The following is an 18,789-nucleotide window of genomic DNA, read 5'->3' on the forward strand; positions in this document are numbered from 1 at the left end:
CTGTCTCTCTCTCTCTCTCAAAAATAAAAATAAACATCAAACAATTTTTAAAAATAAAATAAAATATGACTTGCCAAATTCAAATGTCTTCAGGTCTTCAGGAACCAGGGAGTAACATAAGTAAGTCAAACAGACCAGGTATAATAAAATGGGAGTGGTAGGGACTGTGGCAAAGATTGGGTGTGATAAAATGGGGGGGGGGGCTATGGGAAGCTGAGGGCTCTGGTACCCTTACCTGGAGACTGTCATCTCTTGGCTCTGGCATAGTTGCCAAACAGCAAAGTGGACCTGGGGGTGCCAAGTCTCTAGATTTTTCAAAGGAAGCTAGAATTTTAATGTGAAGTCTCTCAAAGTTTAAACATTTTAGTTACTGAATTCCAATTTAAAAAGTAACACTGCTGGGCAAAGAAAACACTGCTTTGACTCGATACAGTCCTCCAAGTTACCAGTTTGTAATCTTTGCTTTAGGACCTTGGAGTCAATAGCTTTGCGCAGTGGCAGTATCGTAGCCAATGAGGTTTATCCAAGGCGCGATTATTGCTAATAGGACCTTGGAGTTAATGTTTACTAAAACTGATGGACAGCTTCATGAAATACCTAAGCATTTTAACATCCCTTGTTTGCTCACTTATATGGGGAAAAGATCACTTTAGGGTGTGTCCTAAGAATACATGATATTACTTCCCGCTTGTTGTTAATGAACCAAAAGGAAGCAGATTTCCATTCCTTGAAAGAGCTGCACACACAACTTAGATTTAGAGCTTGGATTTCCTCACTGTTTGGCTGGTGCTTCCTCCTTCATCTCCTTCTGCCATTTGCACTGATGAGAACATCCCAGGCCAAAGCTATTCACATCGACATGTCCATGCGCCCATGGATTTCAGTGCTGGAAGCAGCCCAAGGGTGTAAATATTATCTTAATAGAAATAGTAGGTTGTGTCTGAACCCTGTTATGTAGCAGGAAAAGAAAGTGGTTGGGAAATTTGGTGTTAGTTCACGTTATCCTGTAATTACAGGATGTGGTTGAAATTGTAAGGACCAGCACATCATAAGAGGTAGAAGAGATCGTATGAAATAGTAATTGGAAAACCACCAGAAAAGTAAAAGGGAAAATATCAAAAGGGACTCCAGAGACAATTATTTATGGTTCTTATTACTCACGGATGACGGCATCCAATTGGGATGGTTAATCTTATGTGTCAACTTAGCTGAACTAAGGGATGCCCAGATAGCTGATAAAACATTTCTTGGCGAGTCTGTGAGGGTGTTTGTGGAAGAGACTGGCATGTGAATCAGTAAACTGGGTAAAGAAGATTACCCATACCAATGCAGGTAGGCACCTTCCAGTCTGTTGGAGGCCTGAATAGAGGAGAAAGGTGGAGAAAGGGCAAATTTGCTCTCTCCCTGAGCTGAGAAGTCCATCTTCTCCTGCTCTACCCCAGCTTTCAGGCCTTTGGACTGGCTTGGGACTTACATCACTGTTTCCCCTGGTTCTCTGGCTTTCAGGTTTGAGCTGGAACTACATCACCAGCTTTCCTGGGCTCCAGTCTCTCTCTAGATGGCAGGTCATGGGACTTCCCAGCCTCCATAATCACATGAATCAATCCTCTTAATATAATCTCTCTCTCCTCTTTCTCTCTCTCTCTCTCTTCCCGTGTGTGTGTGTGTGTGTGTATTTGCTTAATAACTGCTGTTTGGGCACTATTATGTTCCAGGTAAATATAGGAGCAAGACAGGCATGGTTCCAGGGGAGCCTGGGTGGCTCAGCTGGTTAAACATCTGACTCTTGGGGCGCCTGGGTGGCTTAGTCGGTTAAGCGTCCGACTTTCGCTTAGGTCATGATCTCGCGGTTCGTGGGTTCGAGCCCCGCATCGGGCTCTGTGCTGACTGCCAGCTCAGAGCCTGGAGCCTGTTTCCGTCTGTGACTCCCTCTCTCTCTGACCCTCCCCTGCTCACGCTGTCTCTCTCTCTTTCTCTCTCTCCTAGAAATAAATAAAACATTAAAAAAAAAAAACAAAAAAACATCTGACTCTTGATTTCTGCTCAGGTAATGATCTCAGTTTGTGAGATCAAGCCCATAGCAGGTTCCGAGCCTGCTTGGGATTCTCTGTCCCTCTCTCTCTGCCCCTCCATCTCTCCTGTATTTCTATTTCTCTCTTAAAATAACTAAATAAACATTTAAAAGAAAATGTAGTTTCTTTTCTCACAAAGCTTCCTATAAAGTGGAGGAAACAGACACATAAATTATCAGGAAGCACAGACCCTAAATACATAAGCCCAAAAGATGAATTAGCACTTGTGTGTGCTCACCTGCCAAGCATTTGACTAAGCTTCATATTGTTCACTTTGTCACAGTTTGCTTCTCAGTGGAAATCCTAGCACTGTGCATTGTAATCCTCTGCTTAGAAATGTAAACTTGGATTTGAGAAAGACACGAGGCTAAGAATGGCATCTTAAACATTAGCATTAGCATAACTGAAAAAGAAGTAAGAAGACCTGGGTTCTTATCTTGTCTCCCCTACTTAATAACTGTGTGAACTTCAGCAGGTCACTCATCTCTCTAAACCTCAGCTCCTTTTTTTTTAGGTTTTAAAAAAGTTTTGCTTATTTATTTTGAGACAGAGAGGGAGAAGGAGAGAGAGACACAGAGAGAGAGAGAGAGAGAGAGAGAGAACACATGGAAGGGGCAGAGAGAGAAAGAGAGAGAGAGAGAGAGAGAGAGAATCCCACACAGGCTCCACACTGCCAGCGCAGAGCCAGATGTGGGGCTCAAACCCATGGAACATGAAATCATGACCTGAGCCTAAATCAAGAGTGAGACATTTAACCTTCTGAGCCACCCAGGCGCCCCTCAGCTCCTTTTCTTTAAGAGTCTTAGGCTACCTTTCAGGACTGTTAGGATGAATTAATGATGCATGCAATAGTGCATTGTGACTCTGAAATGCCTCTATAAATGGTTAGCTTTATTATTATGACTTCCATGCTTCTAAAAACATATTAAAAGGATATTTTGCATACAAAGAGTGAGTCCATGTAAACTATAGACCAGAGTTAATAATAATGTGTCAATATTAGTTTATCAATTGTAACAACTGTAACGTATTTGGATATTCAAGATGCTAATAATGGGAGAAATTGTGTGTGAGGAGAGGGAGAAGGGAAATATAGGAACTCTCGGTACAACTGCTCAAGTTTTCTATAAACCTAAAAGTGCTTTAAAAATAAAAGCTATTCATTAAAAAAAATCAAAAAGCTCTTTAGTATTAACCAATCTGTTAAATTTATAATCTGCTAAGAAAAGGCATATTTTGTTAGATACTAAACTGAACGAATTTACCCTGTGGGTCTGTTAAGAGAAGCTTTTTTCCCCCCAGATAGAACAAAAATGAGCTTTGGTCCAGCCTCCCTGATCAATCATAAATCACACGTCACTAGGGTCAGGTAAGTGTGGTTCCCTATACTTGCCAACAGAAGGCACCCAATTTTTGTGACCTGACATGGAAATATATCAGGTGTCAGTTTCCCCCACTATCAGAACTTCGCTGGTAACTTCACCTAGACCAGCAAGGTTTGGTCAATATATGAGAACTTGGCTTTGTCCCATGTGAAGTCCCCCTTCCATCCTCACAATGTGCACAGCACCACGAAAACAAAGTAGCTTTCCCCCTATGTTTGAACTCACTTTGGGAGTGGAGAAGATTTGCTTGCTAATACAGGATAAGGGTAGGAAAATGTTCTTAAGTGTTTCCTGCAGAATACATGTTTGGTTGCAAAGGGTTTGTTTGTTTGTTTGTTTTTGTTTGCGATGTTTTTATAATGTTTTTCAACAATCTCAGCTTTTTAACTGCTGAGATGAGTTAACAAAAAAAAAAAAAAAGGAGATTACTGTGTAAAGTCAAGTCTCAGTTATCTGGAATTAACTTGTGCTTTGATCCAGGTATGGACAAAGTAAAGATTAAACTGCACTGTTTTGTTTTATTTAAAATTTTTGTTTATATTTTATTTATTTTTGAGAGAGAGTGAAATCATGAGTGGGAGAAGAGCAGAGAGGCAGGGGTGGGGGGAGACACAGAATGGAAAGGAGGCTCCAGGCTCTGAGCTGTCAGCACAGAGCCTGATGCGGGGCTCGAACCCATGAACTATGAGATCATGACCTGAGCCGAAGTCAGACGCTTAACCGACTGAGCCACCAGGTGCCCCTAAACTGCACTGTCTTAGAATAGGGGTCAAAACAAAGTTTGACCTAGAAGAGGCAGGAAAGTAAAAACTGAGACTCCCTGGTAAATCCTCAAAAATGCCTCCCCCCAACTTGATAGATTGCACCATGTAGAAAGACCGCAACAAAATGAGACCTTCTCTCTTTCCCCACATATTAGTTTCAATGTCTTCTGATTGATCTCACTTCCTTCTCACTACCCATCTTGAGTTGAGTCCACTCCCATTATTCATAATAGTTATGTTCTATGAAGTCACTGTGGACACTGAATTAGTGAATCCTGAACCAGTCCTTCTAAGGGAAATATAGGGTTAGGTTCCTGGGAGCGTCTGTCTACAATATCAATATATAATCATTATATAATCTATTTTCACACGAGTTTCTGTTCAAAGACACCTTATTTAATATATACTGTTGATTCATTAACATTGAACTCACTACCAACAGCATCATAACTCAAGCCTGAACAAAGTTTATCTAACACGCATTTTCTCCAGAGGGCACATCACAGCTGTCTCCCATGCAGGAACCCTAGACGCCACTTTAGCATCACATGTGGAGCAATTTTAAACAGTGCCATCAAAAAGCACAAAAATTGTGAAAAACATGGCAGTCTGCACATACAGTATGGGAGTGGGGGCAGGAAGGCTGAGCACTGTCTTGCTCAACCTCAGCTGAGAACATGTACATTGGGAGAGTCAAACTTTTCACTGCTCTGAGCATGAGCATGTCCAGGAATGACCATAACAGCACTGCAAGTATTGCTTCTGGAATTATGAATAAATTTGGTTGAGCAGGAGAATTTGCAAATATGGAATCTGATAATAATGGAGCTCCACATGCTTCCTTTATCCCCTTCTTCCACATCAGCAGCAGTTCAATATTCTCACTTTTCATATGTTAAAAACCTTGTTTCCTGCTTCCCTCCTGTTACTGCCTTATCTCTCTGCTCTTCTTCTCAGATAACGTTTTTGCAAGAGAATGTCAAGTCTCAGCTTGAAAGAGAGGCCCCCATTTGCTCTCTCCACCTGTCGTCTGCTGCTTCTTACCCATGTCCTTTGGGCTTTTTCATTCCCAACACTTTAGAGAAACTGCTCTTGCCAAAGTTGGTAATGGCTTTCATTTTGTCAAGGGCCTGTCCTTGTCTCCTGGGACCTCAGTGAAGCATTCAGCACCAGGGTGAACAGTCCTGCTCATGAAGCACTCACTTCCTGGACTTCCAAGCACCACCTTCCCTTGGTCCTTCTCCTCATGGGGTGTTCAGCTTTGGTCTCCCTTTTTGACTATCCTGTCTTCCTCTCTCTGACCTTAGGTCATTGACCACCTTCTCCCCCTGCTCTTTACTTTCCCTAGGTGGTCCCATCACTTGCATGGTTTCAAGTAGACCACTCACGGGCTGAGGATTCTCAAATCTGCGTCTCCACCCCAAATCTCTCTCCTGGTCTAACTGCCAACTGCATGTTACAGCTGAAGGCTCCTGCAAGACTGCAATGTGTTCAGGTCAATGTGTCTAAAGTTGAGCACATCACTTGCCACTCAAAACTGCTGGTTCCTAAATTTCATGGAAGTCAGACACCTGAAAGGCAACTTTTCTCTCCCCTTCTCTTATTTCACCACACAACCTGCAGCTCTATCGTCCCGATATCTCTAAACCTAGCCACCCCTGATCACTCCACTGCCAATACCTTGGCTCCGTCAGCCGTGATCTTCCATGATAATTATTGCAATAACCTCCCTGTTTGTCTTTTGATTCTCATCTTGCCTCTCTTCAACTACTCCCCTGGCAGTGATCTTTCTAAAGTTTAAATGTTATCACAAAATTGTCCTGCTTAAAGACTTTCAAGAGGTCCTCGCTGACCCAGTCTAACATTCTAACTCCTTATCATGGCTCTTAAGTTGCTCTCTGATCCAAATGGCACTTAGTTCTCCAGCCAAATATCTCACCATCCTTCCCTTCCAGGTCTGGCCCTACATATCATGCTTATATTGACTTTCCATAGTTCCCTAAAAACACTACTTGCTCTTGACTTCAAGCCTTTAGAAGAGCTGGTGCCCCCTAAAAATCTCCATATCCCTATTCCTTCATCTGGGAAACAACCACTTAGCCACTTATAGGTCACTTTTTCCAGGAAGCCCTCCCTGTTGCCCCCTCCCCTAGATCTACAGTAGGGTCTCTCCTCTGTATATCTTCATCACACCCTACCTACCCCGATTGTAGTATCTTTTTGTCTTTAATAGAAATCTACCATATCTTTTTTACCCCTCTAGACTTAGACTGGACATTCCCTGAGGCTAGGGAACAGATCCTGTTTATCATTAGGTTCCTGGTTCCTAGAAAAGTGCCTGATATGTAATAGACAATAAATGTTGGCTAAGTGAATAAGTGACTATATCTGGCTCTTGTTTTAGGCTATTTTCTCTTGTAGCATCTTAAGAGAAACTGCATAAAACAATGAAAGCATATTAAAAATTACTGTCTTTCATGTCCAGTCTTCTAAGTGGGGAGTTTCCTCCACCTATCCTCACTTTTTTCCCATCAAATAAAAATAACCATGATGAGAATGTTTATGGTTGACTTGCTAAGCACTTGACAGCATACCAGGTACTTTACTATGCTCTTTGCATGTATGAAGCATTTATTGCTTACAATAACCCTACAGGGAGGTGTTATCTCTGTCCCCATTTAAAGATGAGGAAGAAGAATGAGTCCTTTGCCCAAGATCACAAGCCTAATGAGTGGTAGAGTGCATATTATTTATTATAACTCAACAGGAACAAAATAGATAGGAACCATGTTTTATTCTTGGGAAGATTTAAGAACTTGAAATTGTCTTTAAGCTCAGAAATTGACCTGGTAGCTATATTGGGACTGTAAATGAAATGCTGGGGAACCTGTATTTCCTCGCCTTTTAGGTGACTTGATGCTTCTTATCCCTTTTCTGTTTCCCTGGGGGAATTCTTACAATGAGGGAGCTGATTTTGGGGGTGGGTGGTAGACCCAATTGTGCTGGGAATGTGACCAGATGTTCAGAACAGACAGGTGCGAGCACCCTCCAAAGGTCAGCTGGTTGGGGAGGCCTGCTGCCTTTGCTACTTTACTTTCCCTTCACCTCAGTCCCCCTGTCCTGTATAAATGTATCTGAGTGCAGTTAGATGTGTCTCTCTTTTCCTTTTGTGATTTAACTCTGCCCCATGAGACCACCAGCCATGATCATAATAGCCCTATTTATTGAGCACTTACTGTGTGCCAGCCATGTACCAAGCATTTGGCCATTAATTAATGCATTTCATTCTCACAACTACTCTATACAAGTAAGATAATCCCATTTTAGAGATGGGGAAACCAAGCCTCAGAGAAGCAAAGCTGTATTAGTTCCTATCGGTATTGTAACAAATGACCATAAACCAATGACTTAAAATATGTGTATTTATTCTTATAGGGCTGGAAGTCAGAAGTCCAAACTTAGTCTCACTGGGGCTAAAGTCAAGGTATTTGCAGAGATGTTTCTTCTGGAGGGTCTAGGGGGAGAATCTATGTCCTTTGCCTTCTTCAGCTTCTAGAGGCTGCCACATCCTTGGATCCCTTTCTCACACCATTCCAGCCTCTGCTTCTGTCATTACATCCTCTGAGTTTCCTGCCTTGCTTTTAGGACACTAGTGATTACCTCAGGCCCACCTCGATAATTCAGGTTAATCTCCCCATCACAAGATCTTTAACTTAATCACAACTGCAATGTCCCTTTTTCCATGTCAGGTAAGCTATTTATAGGATCCAGAGATTCGAATGTGGAGCTGTTTTGTTTTTTTTTTTGAATATTTTTATTTATTTCTAGGAGGGGGGGGGGNGGGGGCTATTATTCACCCTACCACAATGTCACAAAGCGTAACTGTAACTTTCCACTACTAAGCCTACATCCTTCAAGAGTGATTTTTCTTTAGTAAGGCCAAACTTATTCTCTGTTCAATAGTGCATCCTAGTTTCGAGGGACCAACTGTTTCTGCCCCCAACTCTTCAGCTCGAGTGGGAATTTTCAGTGCTGGCTATGTATTAGAATCACCTGGAGAACTTTTAAAACCCACCTAAGCCAGGATCCACCCCATATCAATTAAAATCAGAATTTCTAAAGGTGAGGCTTGAGCACTTGGCAGGCTAGAGCTTGTCTCCAGATGATTCTAATATGTAGCTAGCTCTGAGAACCACCACACTAGAGAGAAGCACTGGCCAACTCTCTGAGCAGGAAGCGGAGTCCAAGGTGAAAAGATTATCTATAGTGATAAATGGCAAGAAAATGAACTTTGAAGTCGTTTATCCCTGGGTTAGCATCCTTGCTTGTGCTGTGTCTTAGCTGTTTGGCCTTGGGCAGATTACTTGATGTATCTGATCTCAGTTGTTTGTTTCAGATAATAACGGTTCCCATGGGTTGTGCAATAACAACTGAGATCATAAATTAAAGTCCTTAGCTGAATGCTGACAGGCCCCCAGTAGAGGGTAGTGTAGCCTTCTTTGCAACCCACCTCCATCCTGCCTTGAAGAAGAGGTTACCATGCCTCTCCCAATAATAGAATTCCCTTGGCTCCAATTTTCCAGCTCAGGGAAGGCTGAATTTGCCTACGTTGGTTATGTCTGACTTCCATTTCCTTCTTGGCGTTGTCTTCCATCTTCAGTCCTGGGGTCTTTTTGCATCTCTTGATCATGCTCAGTCCCAGGGACAGCAAGGGAAGCCTTCTCTGATCTTCCAGTCTTTCAAAAGGTCAGGATGTTACTGGGTCTCTTGGTTGATGTCAAGCAATCAAGCTGTACACTGAAAAGAATGCCTTCCACCCTTAGACGGGAATCGCTCACAGTAAGTGGTTGGGAGTGGACAGCTGAGAATTTCCTTTTGGGTTGAGGGTACAATGAGAAGTTGAAAACATGACTTCATTGGATAATTTTTTTTTTTTTTTGAGAAATGTTTTTAATGGAAAGAGTTCACAGGGGTGGAAGGAATGGGCCAGACTGCTTGCTACTGAGGGTTTGCTAAAGTGGATTCTGCCTGGTGCTCCTCTCCCCTTTTCTGCTACTTCTCCTTCTTGAAGATATTAGAAAGGGCAGATTAGATGGAGATGATTCAGCAGTTGGGGCCAAGCATGTTTGGCAGGCCTGCAATGCTCCTCACTGCTGTGTTGGGTTAACAGCGTTAATGGAAAACGTTCCGGGACTGAATGAGGGAGCATGGCCCTGGCAGGGTCACTTTCCACTAGGGACTGCCAAAACTGATGTCACCAGGGACTTTCATTTGCTCTTAACCTCTCATTCTTTTGGGTGCAGAATAATACAATAATCCGACCGTGCTCCTTTTGCCAAAGTTTGTTTCTCATCATTCATTCAGGTAGTATCTTATTTTCCTAAAGCCTATTATATTACCCAACTCAGGTTTTAAAGATTATTTCCACGTCGCAGCCCTTGTTAATGAGACAGCAGGCATTGAGCAAGCACCTGCTGTGACTGAACATCGTGCTAGCTGGTGAGGGAGATGGCCAAGGACACCCAGACATGATGCCGGCCATGGAATCTAATTGGGAACTTAAGAGTTGCATGCACAGAATAACATGAGGAAGATGACTGTTGGTAGCTTGTGGAGCTGGGGGACAGGGTCACTGAGATATCCGGTGGCCCTGGGAAGACAGCATAGAGGAGGTGAGCCCTGAGGAGCATGGGTACAACTTAGGGAGAAGAAGGCATTCCGGATTAGGTCCAGGGCAATTATGAAGATAATAATACCCAAAACGATAATGTAAGCCAGCTATCTGTTGGAGTCTCCTGGCCCCCAGATATTGAGACACCCTGAATATAGGCACACATTTGGCACCTTTCTCAAGGTTTCTGTGTCTCCTAAGTGAAGAGGCGTTAGCTTCTAAGGTCACCCCAGGCTCTGGGCTCTGCTTTGGTGTGCAGTGTGTCTGCTCCACCTCACTTCTAACGGCTGGTCCTCAGGGCAGCAGGGTGTTGCCCCTGCGCCTCTCTGTGTGCATGTGCGCATGCATGCGTGGCGCCCTTGGAGAGAAGTCCCCGGTCACTCCTCTAGACCACAGGATCGGAGCAGCAAAGGAGCCTGGTTACCATGTGAGGAAGAACCCCCTGCCCCCAGTGCAGCTGGCCATTCCCGCAGCCCCTCTGCCCTCTCTACTGCATGCTCAATTTACTCCAAATAGATTCTGCAGCATCTGTGCATCCGCAAAGCGTATTGTCTCCTGAGGAGATGGAGTGGTGCCCAGCTGCAAACTTTGGGACTGGCGGCTGAATTGATGGGCCTATTATCTGGTTAAAAGATTGCAGGCTGAGGGTTTAGAAACTCCCAGTGCCCATCTGGCTTGAGGAAGCATCTGGGTCCTGCCACATCCGTGTGCCCCAGACCTTCTGGGCCTGCTCCCCACCAGCACAGGCCATCCTCTGGGCTCTCGCCCAGGTCCGTAGTGCAGGTGTGATTGCTAATTTGGCCACAGTGATGGACTGGCTGCGGGCTAAGGGCCCAGTTCTGAGGTGCTGGCAAAAAAGCAGCGAGTCCTTGATCTTGTGCTACTTAGCAAAGTACCAAGAAAAGCCAAGGCTGAGGGTTGTGGGGGCATAAGAAACACATGGAAAGAAATTGGAAATTTATCCTTAAAAAAAAAAACAAGATTCTACATGAAAAATTTCCCTTCAGAAGGGAAGTTCAGAATTCACAACGCCTATTTAAAATTCTGACAAGTGGCCCTATCCAGCTGTTTTTAATGAAACTCTATGTACCACCCATTGGGAAGATTCAAATATGATGAATAAGGCCCATCATTTATATTATAGGTTAGCACCTATCTGAATGGCAAGGATCTGTGAGCACTTAATTATCCTTTATCCCTTTTTCTATTCCATCAAAGTTATTTCCTGGACTGGTAGATCTAAGCTTTATTGTATTTAAGAATTGCTTGCTGGAGGGGTTAGGGGGAGGCTTGGGTTGGACCAGCCTCCAGAATTCAGCATTTTATTAAGCAACCCCAGACAATTCTAATGAAGGAAGTCCACATACCATGATTTGGGATATAGCAGAAGACAGTTGGAATTCTGGCTAACACACTTGAATTTAATAAATATTGTATATCACAACCTATGACATCTTACATTCACCTGCTTTCTCTAATCTGATTCTCTGCGAGGTGCAGGGGCAGATGTTACTCTTATTTTATGGCCAAAGACTCTAACGCTCAGAGACATTATGATTTGGGATTCACAGCTGAGAAGCACCCAACGGTTGAGACTCCTTGTATGGTGCTCTTTCTTCTTGCCTCCGCCACCCCACCTTTTGCCCACATGGCCCACTGTGCGATGGCGTCAGCACTTCTTCCCATCTCTTTGTCTAGGTTCTAAGTTATGAAAAGAGAGAGAGGAAAAGTTTCTCCACACAGCCTTGTTAGAACTAAATCTTTGGTTGGGGGAGGCTGTGCTTGATAAATGTTCAATTGTCTGGTCATTTGAACTCAGTACCTTAAGCCAAGGGAGAAGGGTCTAAGTATGCTGTTCCTACCTGGATGGCAGCAATACCCAAAAAAAAGTCACTCAAAGAGCTGAGTCACCAAGCACACATAACCATGTCCCCACTCCAGAACTCCCTGTGACCCTTAGGAAAGAGCCTGATAGTTGAAAAAAGCTTTTCTTCAGTGAGATCGAGTATATTTAAAATGTTTGAAAATGGAATGCTATTCCCAAGAGTGATCAATGGACAAAAGCTGTCCAGAAAGAGGAAAGGAACTCAGGGGAAGAACAAAGGATTGGGGGCCACTTTCCAACTCCAGTTGTGTTGAAAAAAATATAACAGCTACCATTACTGACCAATTCCGGTGTACTGGGTGCTGCAGTCCTCACAATAAGCGATGCATTGAGCATCAGCATCCCCATTTTATAGACAGAGACACTGAGGCTCAAAGACGTCAAGGGCTTTGGCCTAGGCCACACTGCTAATGAGTATCAGAGGTGGGACTCCAGGCCTAAGCCCTGGAATTGTGACCCCTAAAAGACCTTGACTGTGAGATGGGAATGAGATTGTTAACATGAACGTGTCACGTAAGCCAGGTTAACTGGCTTTGGCTCAGGCCCCAAACCTGGGAGCAGGCCTCCATTCTTCTCTTCCTCTCACACCCCACGTCCAATCCTTCAGCAAATTCTGTTGACTCTAACCTTAATCCCACCAATTCTCTCCTTGCCATCACTCTCAGCCTCTCCTCCATCGTCTCTGGCCTGAATGATTCTAGTACCACCTGTCTGGGTTTCCAGCCTCCACACTTGGTCTCTGTGGTCTTCCCTCAACAAAGTGGCCACAGGGATTCTGTTCAAATATAGCTCAGCTCTTGTATCTCCTCTGCTCAAAACTCTACAGTGAATCACCATTTCCTCTGGTGGCGCTTGAGTCCTGTGCACCTGTCCCCCCACCACGGCAACCCCCCCAACTCTCCTCCTCTTGAATTTCATCTTCCCCTAATTGCTCTGCTCCAGTGTATGCTTGGGGGAAAGGGAGGTGCAGATGCCCCTGGCACACTCCCACCTCAGAGCCTTTGCACTTAGCTATGCCTGCTCCCTAGAGCACCCTCTCACCCTCCAAACCCATGCAGTCTCCTCTCTCCCTCCTTCTCAGGGAGGGCTTGTTTAAAACTGCACCCCCCAAAACTCTCTGCTCCCCTCATTTTAATTTTCCGTATCTGAGATATGTGTCTGTGTTTTTAAAACTGTGATAAAATACACATGCCACCTTTTTTAAAAAAAAATAGTGCTCAGTGGGGGCGCCTGGGTGGCTCAGTCAGTTGAGCGTCCGACTTCGGCTCAGNAAAAACTGTGATAAAATACACATGCCACCTTTTTTAAAAAAAATACTGCTCAGTGGGGGCGCTTGGGTGGCTCAGTCAGTTGAGCGTCCGACTTCGGCTTAGGTCATGATCTCACGGTTTGTGGGTTCGAGCCCCGTGGCGGGCTCTGTGCTGACAGCTAGCTCAGAGCCTGGAGCCTGCTTCAGATTCTGTGTCTCCCTCTCTCTCTGACCCTCCCCTCCTCACACTGTCTCTCTCCCTCAGAAATAAATAAAAACATTAAAAAATTTTTTAAATAGTGCTCAGTGGCATTAAGTACCTTTACACTGTTGCACAACCATTGTCACAACTCTTTTCATCTTTCACAAGTAAAACTCTGTCTTCATTAAACAAACGTTCTTTCTCCTGCCCCAGCCTCTGGAAATCACCATAGTATTTTTTTTTTTTTTTTTNATATAGTAGTTGCCTTTCAGTGACAGGTGTATTTCACTTAGCGTAATGTCCTATGTCCTTCAAAGTTCATCTGTGTGGTAGCATGGGTCTGAGTGTCCTTCCTTTTAAATGCTGAATAATATTCCATTGTGTTGTATGTATCGATTAAAACAGACTTGGGATGATTCAGGAAATAGCAGGACCGGCCACCACGTATGGACTGAACCCCACTATGTGCCAGGCTGCGTAATAAAGCACCACAATCAACAAGACAGTGTATTTTCATTTGATAGATGATGAAAGTGAGGCTTTAAAAGTTTAGTTTGCCCATCCCTTATCATATAGGGAGTAGTGGCAAACCCAGGACTCATGTCTCAGTGCTCTGAGATGGGTCAGCAAACTATAGCCTGTGAGCCGAATATTGTCTGTTTCTGTATATCCCTTGAACTAATAATAGTTTCTAAGGGGTTTGAACAGCCTCTGGAAAAGGAAGAACAATTTGCAACAAAGACCATATGCACAGTGCAGTGCCTAAAATTCTTCCTGTCTGGCCCTTTACATAACACAATTCGTCTGTCAGCGACCCGTCCTTTATCAGGGAGGGAGAACATTTACTATCTCACATTCCTTGACTCATTCTAACCCTCAGATCTCTGTTTCTACATATCCCACAAGAGACTTGATGCTTGTTTTGATCTAGCTGACAACACACAAGTGTGGGAGTTCTCCAGAAAACCCCGGGGTGGGGAAAACTCCTCGCCTGAGGATGAAGAATATGGAGTCTTTAGCTTTTGGTCACCTCTCTTTTCACTGGCTTCCAGGGCGTGTGGAAAATGTTCAGGTGCTGAAGATTTCTGGAAGCCTAATCGCTTAAGGGGAGTGTGGTTTATAACATTATTCTTCTGACTTGAGTATCATAGTTTTTCTAAATAGGTAAACAGATAGGCATTTGAATAATTCCCTGCTTTCCCAGGACCATATTTCTAGGAATGCCAAACACCCAGCACCTAGAACTTGACTTTGAAGTCAGGGGAAAGGGTCTCTAGGGGCATCGTTGTAGTTTACTCGAAGCATGGACAGACAAGGACACATTCTTGGACCTTGATCTAAGCAATGAGTATTCATTAGGGAGCAAATTAGCAGCAAGGAGAAATGACAGCAGACAGCAGCGGGGAATGAGCAGTGCTGCCAGAGAGACAGACTGACAGACTTCACGGCACAGCGGGCTGAGGCCACACAGTGTGGAGCCTGTGTCCCCACACATCCCCAGGGCACCCAAGGGAGTGGATCACACAGAATGACTGATGCCTTCCATGAACTGGGTACGTGAAGGAAAAAAGAATAATTCATGTTTTAACTTTGCAAAATTAAAATTAAAATACTTTTGTAGTTCTCAGTTTGAGTTCCAACTTAAAAATGGAAGCATGATGACATGATGAATTTAATTCCATGCACATGGTCATTGGATACCATTGAATAGAATAAAAAGGCTGATGAAGGTATTAAAATAAATAAGGAAACTGGTGTCAACAGACCTCAGATATCAGGTAATTTGTTCAAGGCCATCAATTTTGTTACTGAGAAAACCACAGTTCTCTGAACTTTGAGGTTAGCATTGCTCACTGTTCCCGGCCCCACGCCCCTCCGCCCCACCGCCCCCAAAGTCAGTAAACTCCCACCTGCAGGCCAGATTCAGCCTACCACCTGATTTGTAAATAAAGTTTTATTAGAACCTGGCCCCGCCCATTGGTTTACTCTCGTCCCTGCTGCTTTTGTGCTACAGTGATACAGGGGAGTAGTTGCCACAAAGACTCGTCCTTGCTCTTCTATGTACGTCACATTTCTGAGTATTATTTTCTCATCTGTAAGGTAGACCTGGTGATATCCTTGATCATTTTAGGGGTCCATTTGGAAATGTATCTAAAACGTCCATTGTAGCTTCTGGTGTATAGCTGAGGCTCAAAGGATGATGCAAGTGACGGAACCCAAACTTAACTCTAATGAAGAGGAGAATTCACTGGCTCATGCAGGTGGGAAGGAGAGTTAGGGTGGCCCAGAAGACTGAAGGGGAAGAATGGGCACCTGGGCTTCTGGGACCAGAGCTGGAAGGTGAGATCACCAGGACTCACTCACTTTCTCTCTTTCTCTGTGTGTGTGTCTCTTGATCTCTGTCTCTCTCCCTCTCTGTCTGGCTTCATTTGCAAATACCTTCACCTCATGGCAGAGAATATGGCTGCAGATATTCTCCCTGACCCCTCAAGACAAAAGAAATCTGTCTTCTCTCCTAGCTTTCAAATATCAATCCCACAGGAGTTCTTTGGTTGGTTCAGTTTGGGTCATGTCATGGGTCTAACCCTTTAACCAAACTCTGATGGCTGAATGGTCCATCAAGATTTGTGCTTGGGTACGTGAAGGAAAAAAGAATGATTCATGTTTTAACTTTGCAAAGTTAAAATACTTTTGTAGTTCTCAGTTTGACTTCCAGCTTAAAAATGGAACCATGATAATCTGATGGAGCTCTGTCTGGGAAGCAGCCACCCACACAGGGACTTCATCTCCCAGCCCCAGTTGCATCCAGATGAGGCCATTACTTACATGGCCTCATCTAAACTAATTCTTATCAGAATTAGTATTAATTAATATGTGTAACTCTCAGGCCATGGAGGTTATGAAACAATGTATCTTTTCCATCCCCTTGGTCTTCTTCTACCAGTGGATCTTAATGCCCAGGGATATCTTGGGAATATTTGTTGAAGGACAGTTGATCTCTGAATGACTGTGTGGAGCAAAACCACCTCCTTTCCCAATCAGATCTTGATGGCCTAACACTGTTTATGTGAGCAGGAAACAAACTTGTACTGTAATTGAGCCATGATACCTTTGGAGGCCTGTTGTTATAGCAATTGACCTACTCTAACTAAAACACACACTGTGATGCGACTGTCTTGGTCTCATGCTCATCCTTGTGACAGGGGAATGGAAGACTGGCAGAATCTATTACCAGAAGAAAGGGGAGAGAAGAAACATGTAGGAAACACCAGAAAGGAGCAAGGAAATAACTAGTATCACCTACAAAAATTAATAACTATTTTGTGATTTATTACCATTAATAAAATGTTCACAATGTTCCATCATCATAAACATGGGCTTACTTTGAGCCCATGATCTGAAAGAAACTGGTTCATTAGTCTTTTAAGCTTTCTCAAGTTCCCTCTTAATGGAAGGATTTTGTCTTACAATAAACAGAGCTCCAAGGGGTCAGAGGTGATGCTGTAGGGGGTGCTTCACTGCCATGCCCTATTGACCCCTTTGCTGGCGGAGCAGTGAGGGGTTGCTGATGGCCCTTATTAGGACCCCAAATATCCTTTCATGGTCTTTATTCCACAGACAGGATCAGGAGCTCTGAAGGCCTAGGGGCCTTTAGATGGTATTCTGACATCAACTGGTGTCATGAAATTTAATTCTGCCACTACCCCCTGGAGTTAGCATTAGACTCCATTAAGGTTCAAGGGCACAGTCCCCAACAAGACTGCCCCCACTTCAGTTCCCAGGCCACCAGCACATCTTTTTCTTCTTTAAAAAATTTTTTTAAAATGTATTTATTTTTGAGAGAGAGAGACAGGGTGCAAGAAGAGACGGACAGAGAGTGAGACACAGAATCCAAAGCAGACTCCAGAGTACAGAGCCTGACATGGGGCTCAAACCCACAAACCATGAGATCACGACCCGAGCCAAAGTCGGACGCTTAACCAACTGAGCCAGCCAGACACCCCAGGCCACCAACACTTCTGATCAATAAACTACAAATATGGGAGGAGCGGTTCTCAGAACCCCTCACATTTGATAATTTGCTGGAATGAGTCACAGAACTCAGGAAAGTGCTTTTCTTATTATTTTAGTTTTATTATAAAGGATGCAAGTCAGGACCCATCAAAGGAACAGATATATAAGGCGAGATCTAAGAGGGTCCTGAATTCAGATCTTTTGTGCCCTTTTCCTGACATCAGGGCACGTCACCCATCTGGCACATCAATGCATTTGTCAAGCATACTGGAAGTTCCACCAAACATCTGTGTCCAGAGTTTTTATTGGGGTTTCCTTATATAAGCATAATCGATTGAATCATTGGCTATGTAATTAAACTCAACCTCTAACCTTCTTCCTCCCTCCAGAGGTGAGGCTCGTTCACAGCCCCAACCTTCTAATCACATGGTGGATCTTTCTCGTGATCAGCTCCCATTCTTAGTCGTCTCAACTTTCAGTTCAAACTCAGGTGTGATCCAGTAGGCTCATGAGTAACAAAGCTATTCTTATTACATGGGGAATTCCAAGGACTTTGAGTCTTCCTCCCAGGAACCAGGGACAAACGCAAGTCAAACTCTCTATTGTACAACAGATGGGTTATCTATACAAAGGTTTATTTTGTTTGTTTTTTATAACTAGACGTAGGTAAATTAAAGCCTATTGTCTATTTAATCAGGTGAATTAATGCCAAGAAATAAAACTAGGGATTATAGTGAGGGTATTGCTGTTGGAAAGTTGTCAGTGGAGTTAACACACTATTTTCTATCAAAGATCAAGCTATTCCAGTGAAACAAGAACAGATTCTCCTGTACTCTTCCTGTATATAAACACAAAGCCTTCCACTAAGCAGTCTTCCATCTAATTAGGAGAACCATATGAGCATTTTGATTTTTATAAGGAAATGTGAACTCTACCACTCACCCGTATATATACATACCTATGAACCAAGAATATGCTACTACTAACTGCCAACATTACTGAATGCTTACCATCTGCCAAGGACTGTACTAAGAGCTTCATGAACATTATTTAATCCTTACCACAAACATGTAAAATCAACATTATAATCATCCTCATTTTATACATAAGTAATTTACCTTACGTCACACAGTTCAGAAGTGGTAGAGTCCGAATTCAACCTCAGATGTCTGGCTCCTTTCACCGCTACACTTGAGCCCATTCCTGCAAAGACCCCGGTGGAACAGAAATGGGATTTAGGGAAGAGGATTTAAGGGATGTGGTATTTATTTATTCATCTATATATTCTAAGTGCTCTTGGGTGGAAGTTTTCATATCTACACCACACACCTCAAAAACTACCTTCACTAAATCATGTTTTTTAAATTATTTATTTATTTATTTATTTACATACAAGCTAGTTAGAATATAGTGCGATAATGATTTCAGGAGTAGATTCTAGTGATCCATCCCCCATGTGTAACACCCAGTGCGCACCCCAACAAGTGTCCTGCCTGATGCCCCTTGCCCATTTAGCCCATCCCCCCTCCCACAACCCCTCCAGCAAC

General features: G+C 43.5%; 1 protein-coding gene and 1 pseudogene across 4 annotated transcripts in view; one reads left to right on the top strand and one right to left on the bottom strand.

Moving 5' to 3' along the window:
• Positions 1 to 18,789, bottom strand: part of LOC144238423 (uncharacterized) — an 86,502-nt gene that overhangs the window by 27,143 nt on the left and 40,570 nt on the right. For all 4 annotated transcript variants that reach the window (XR_013337113.1, XM_077772223.1, XM_077772225.1 and 1 more), the window contains one exon: positions 18,361 to 18,445. Coding sequence is in view for 3 of the 4 variants with exons in the window: in XM_077772223.1 (XP_077628349.1) it covers positions 18,361 to 18,445 (85 nt within the window). In the remaining variant the exon portion in view is untranslated. The remainder of the gene's footprint in view (positions 1 to 18,360; positions 18,446 to 18,789) is intronic.
• On the top strand, positions 484 to 549 carry LOC144238487 (U4 spliceosomal RNA; annotated as a pseudogene).

The sequence above is a fragment of the Crocuta crocuta genome, unplaced genomic scaffold, assembly GCF_008692635.1.
Source record: "Crocuta crocuta isolate KB4526 unplaced genomic scaffold, BGI_CrCroc_1.0 scaffold216, whole genome shotgun sequence".
NCBI lineage: Eukaryota > Metazoa > Chordata > Mammalia > Carnivora > Hyaenidae > Crocuta > Crocuta crocuta.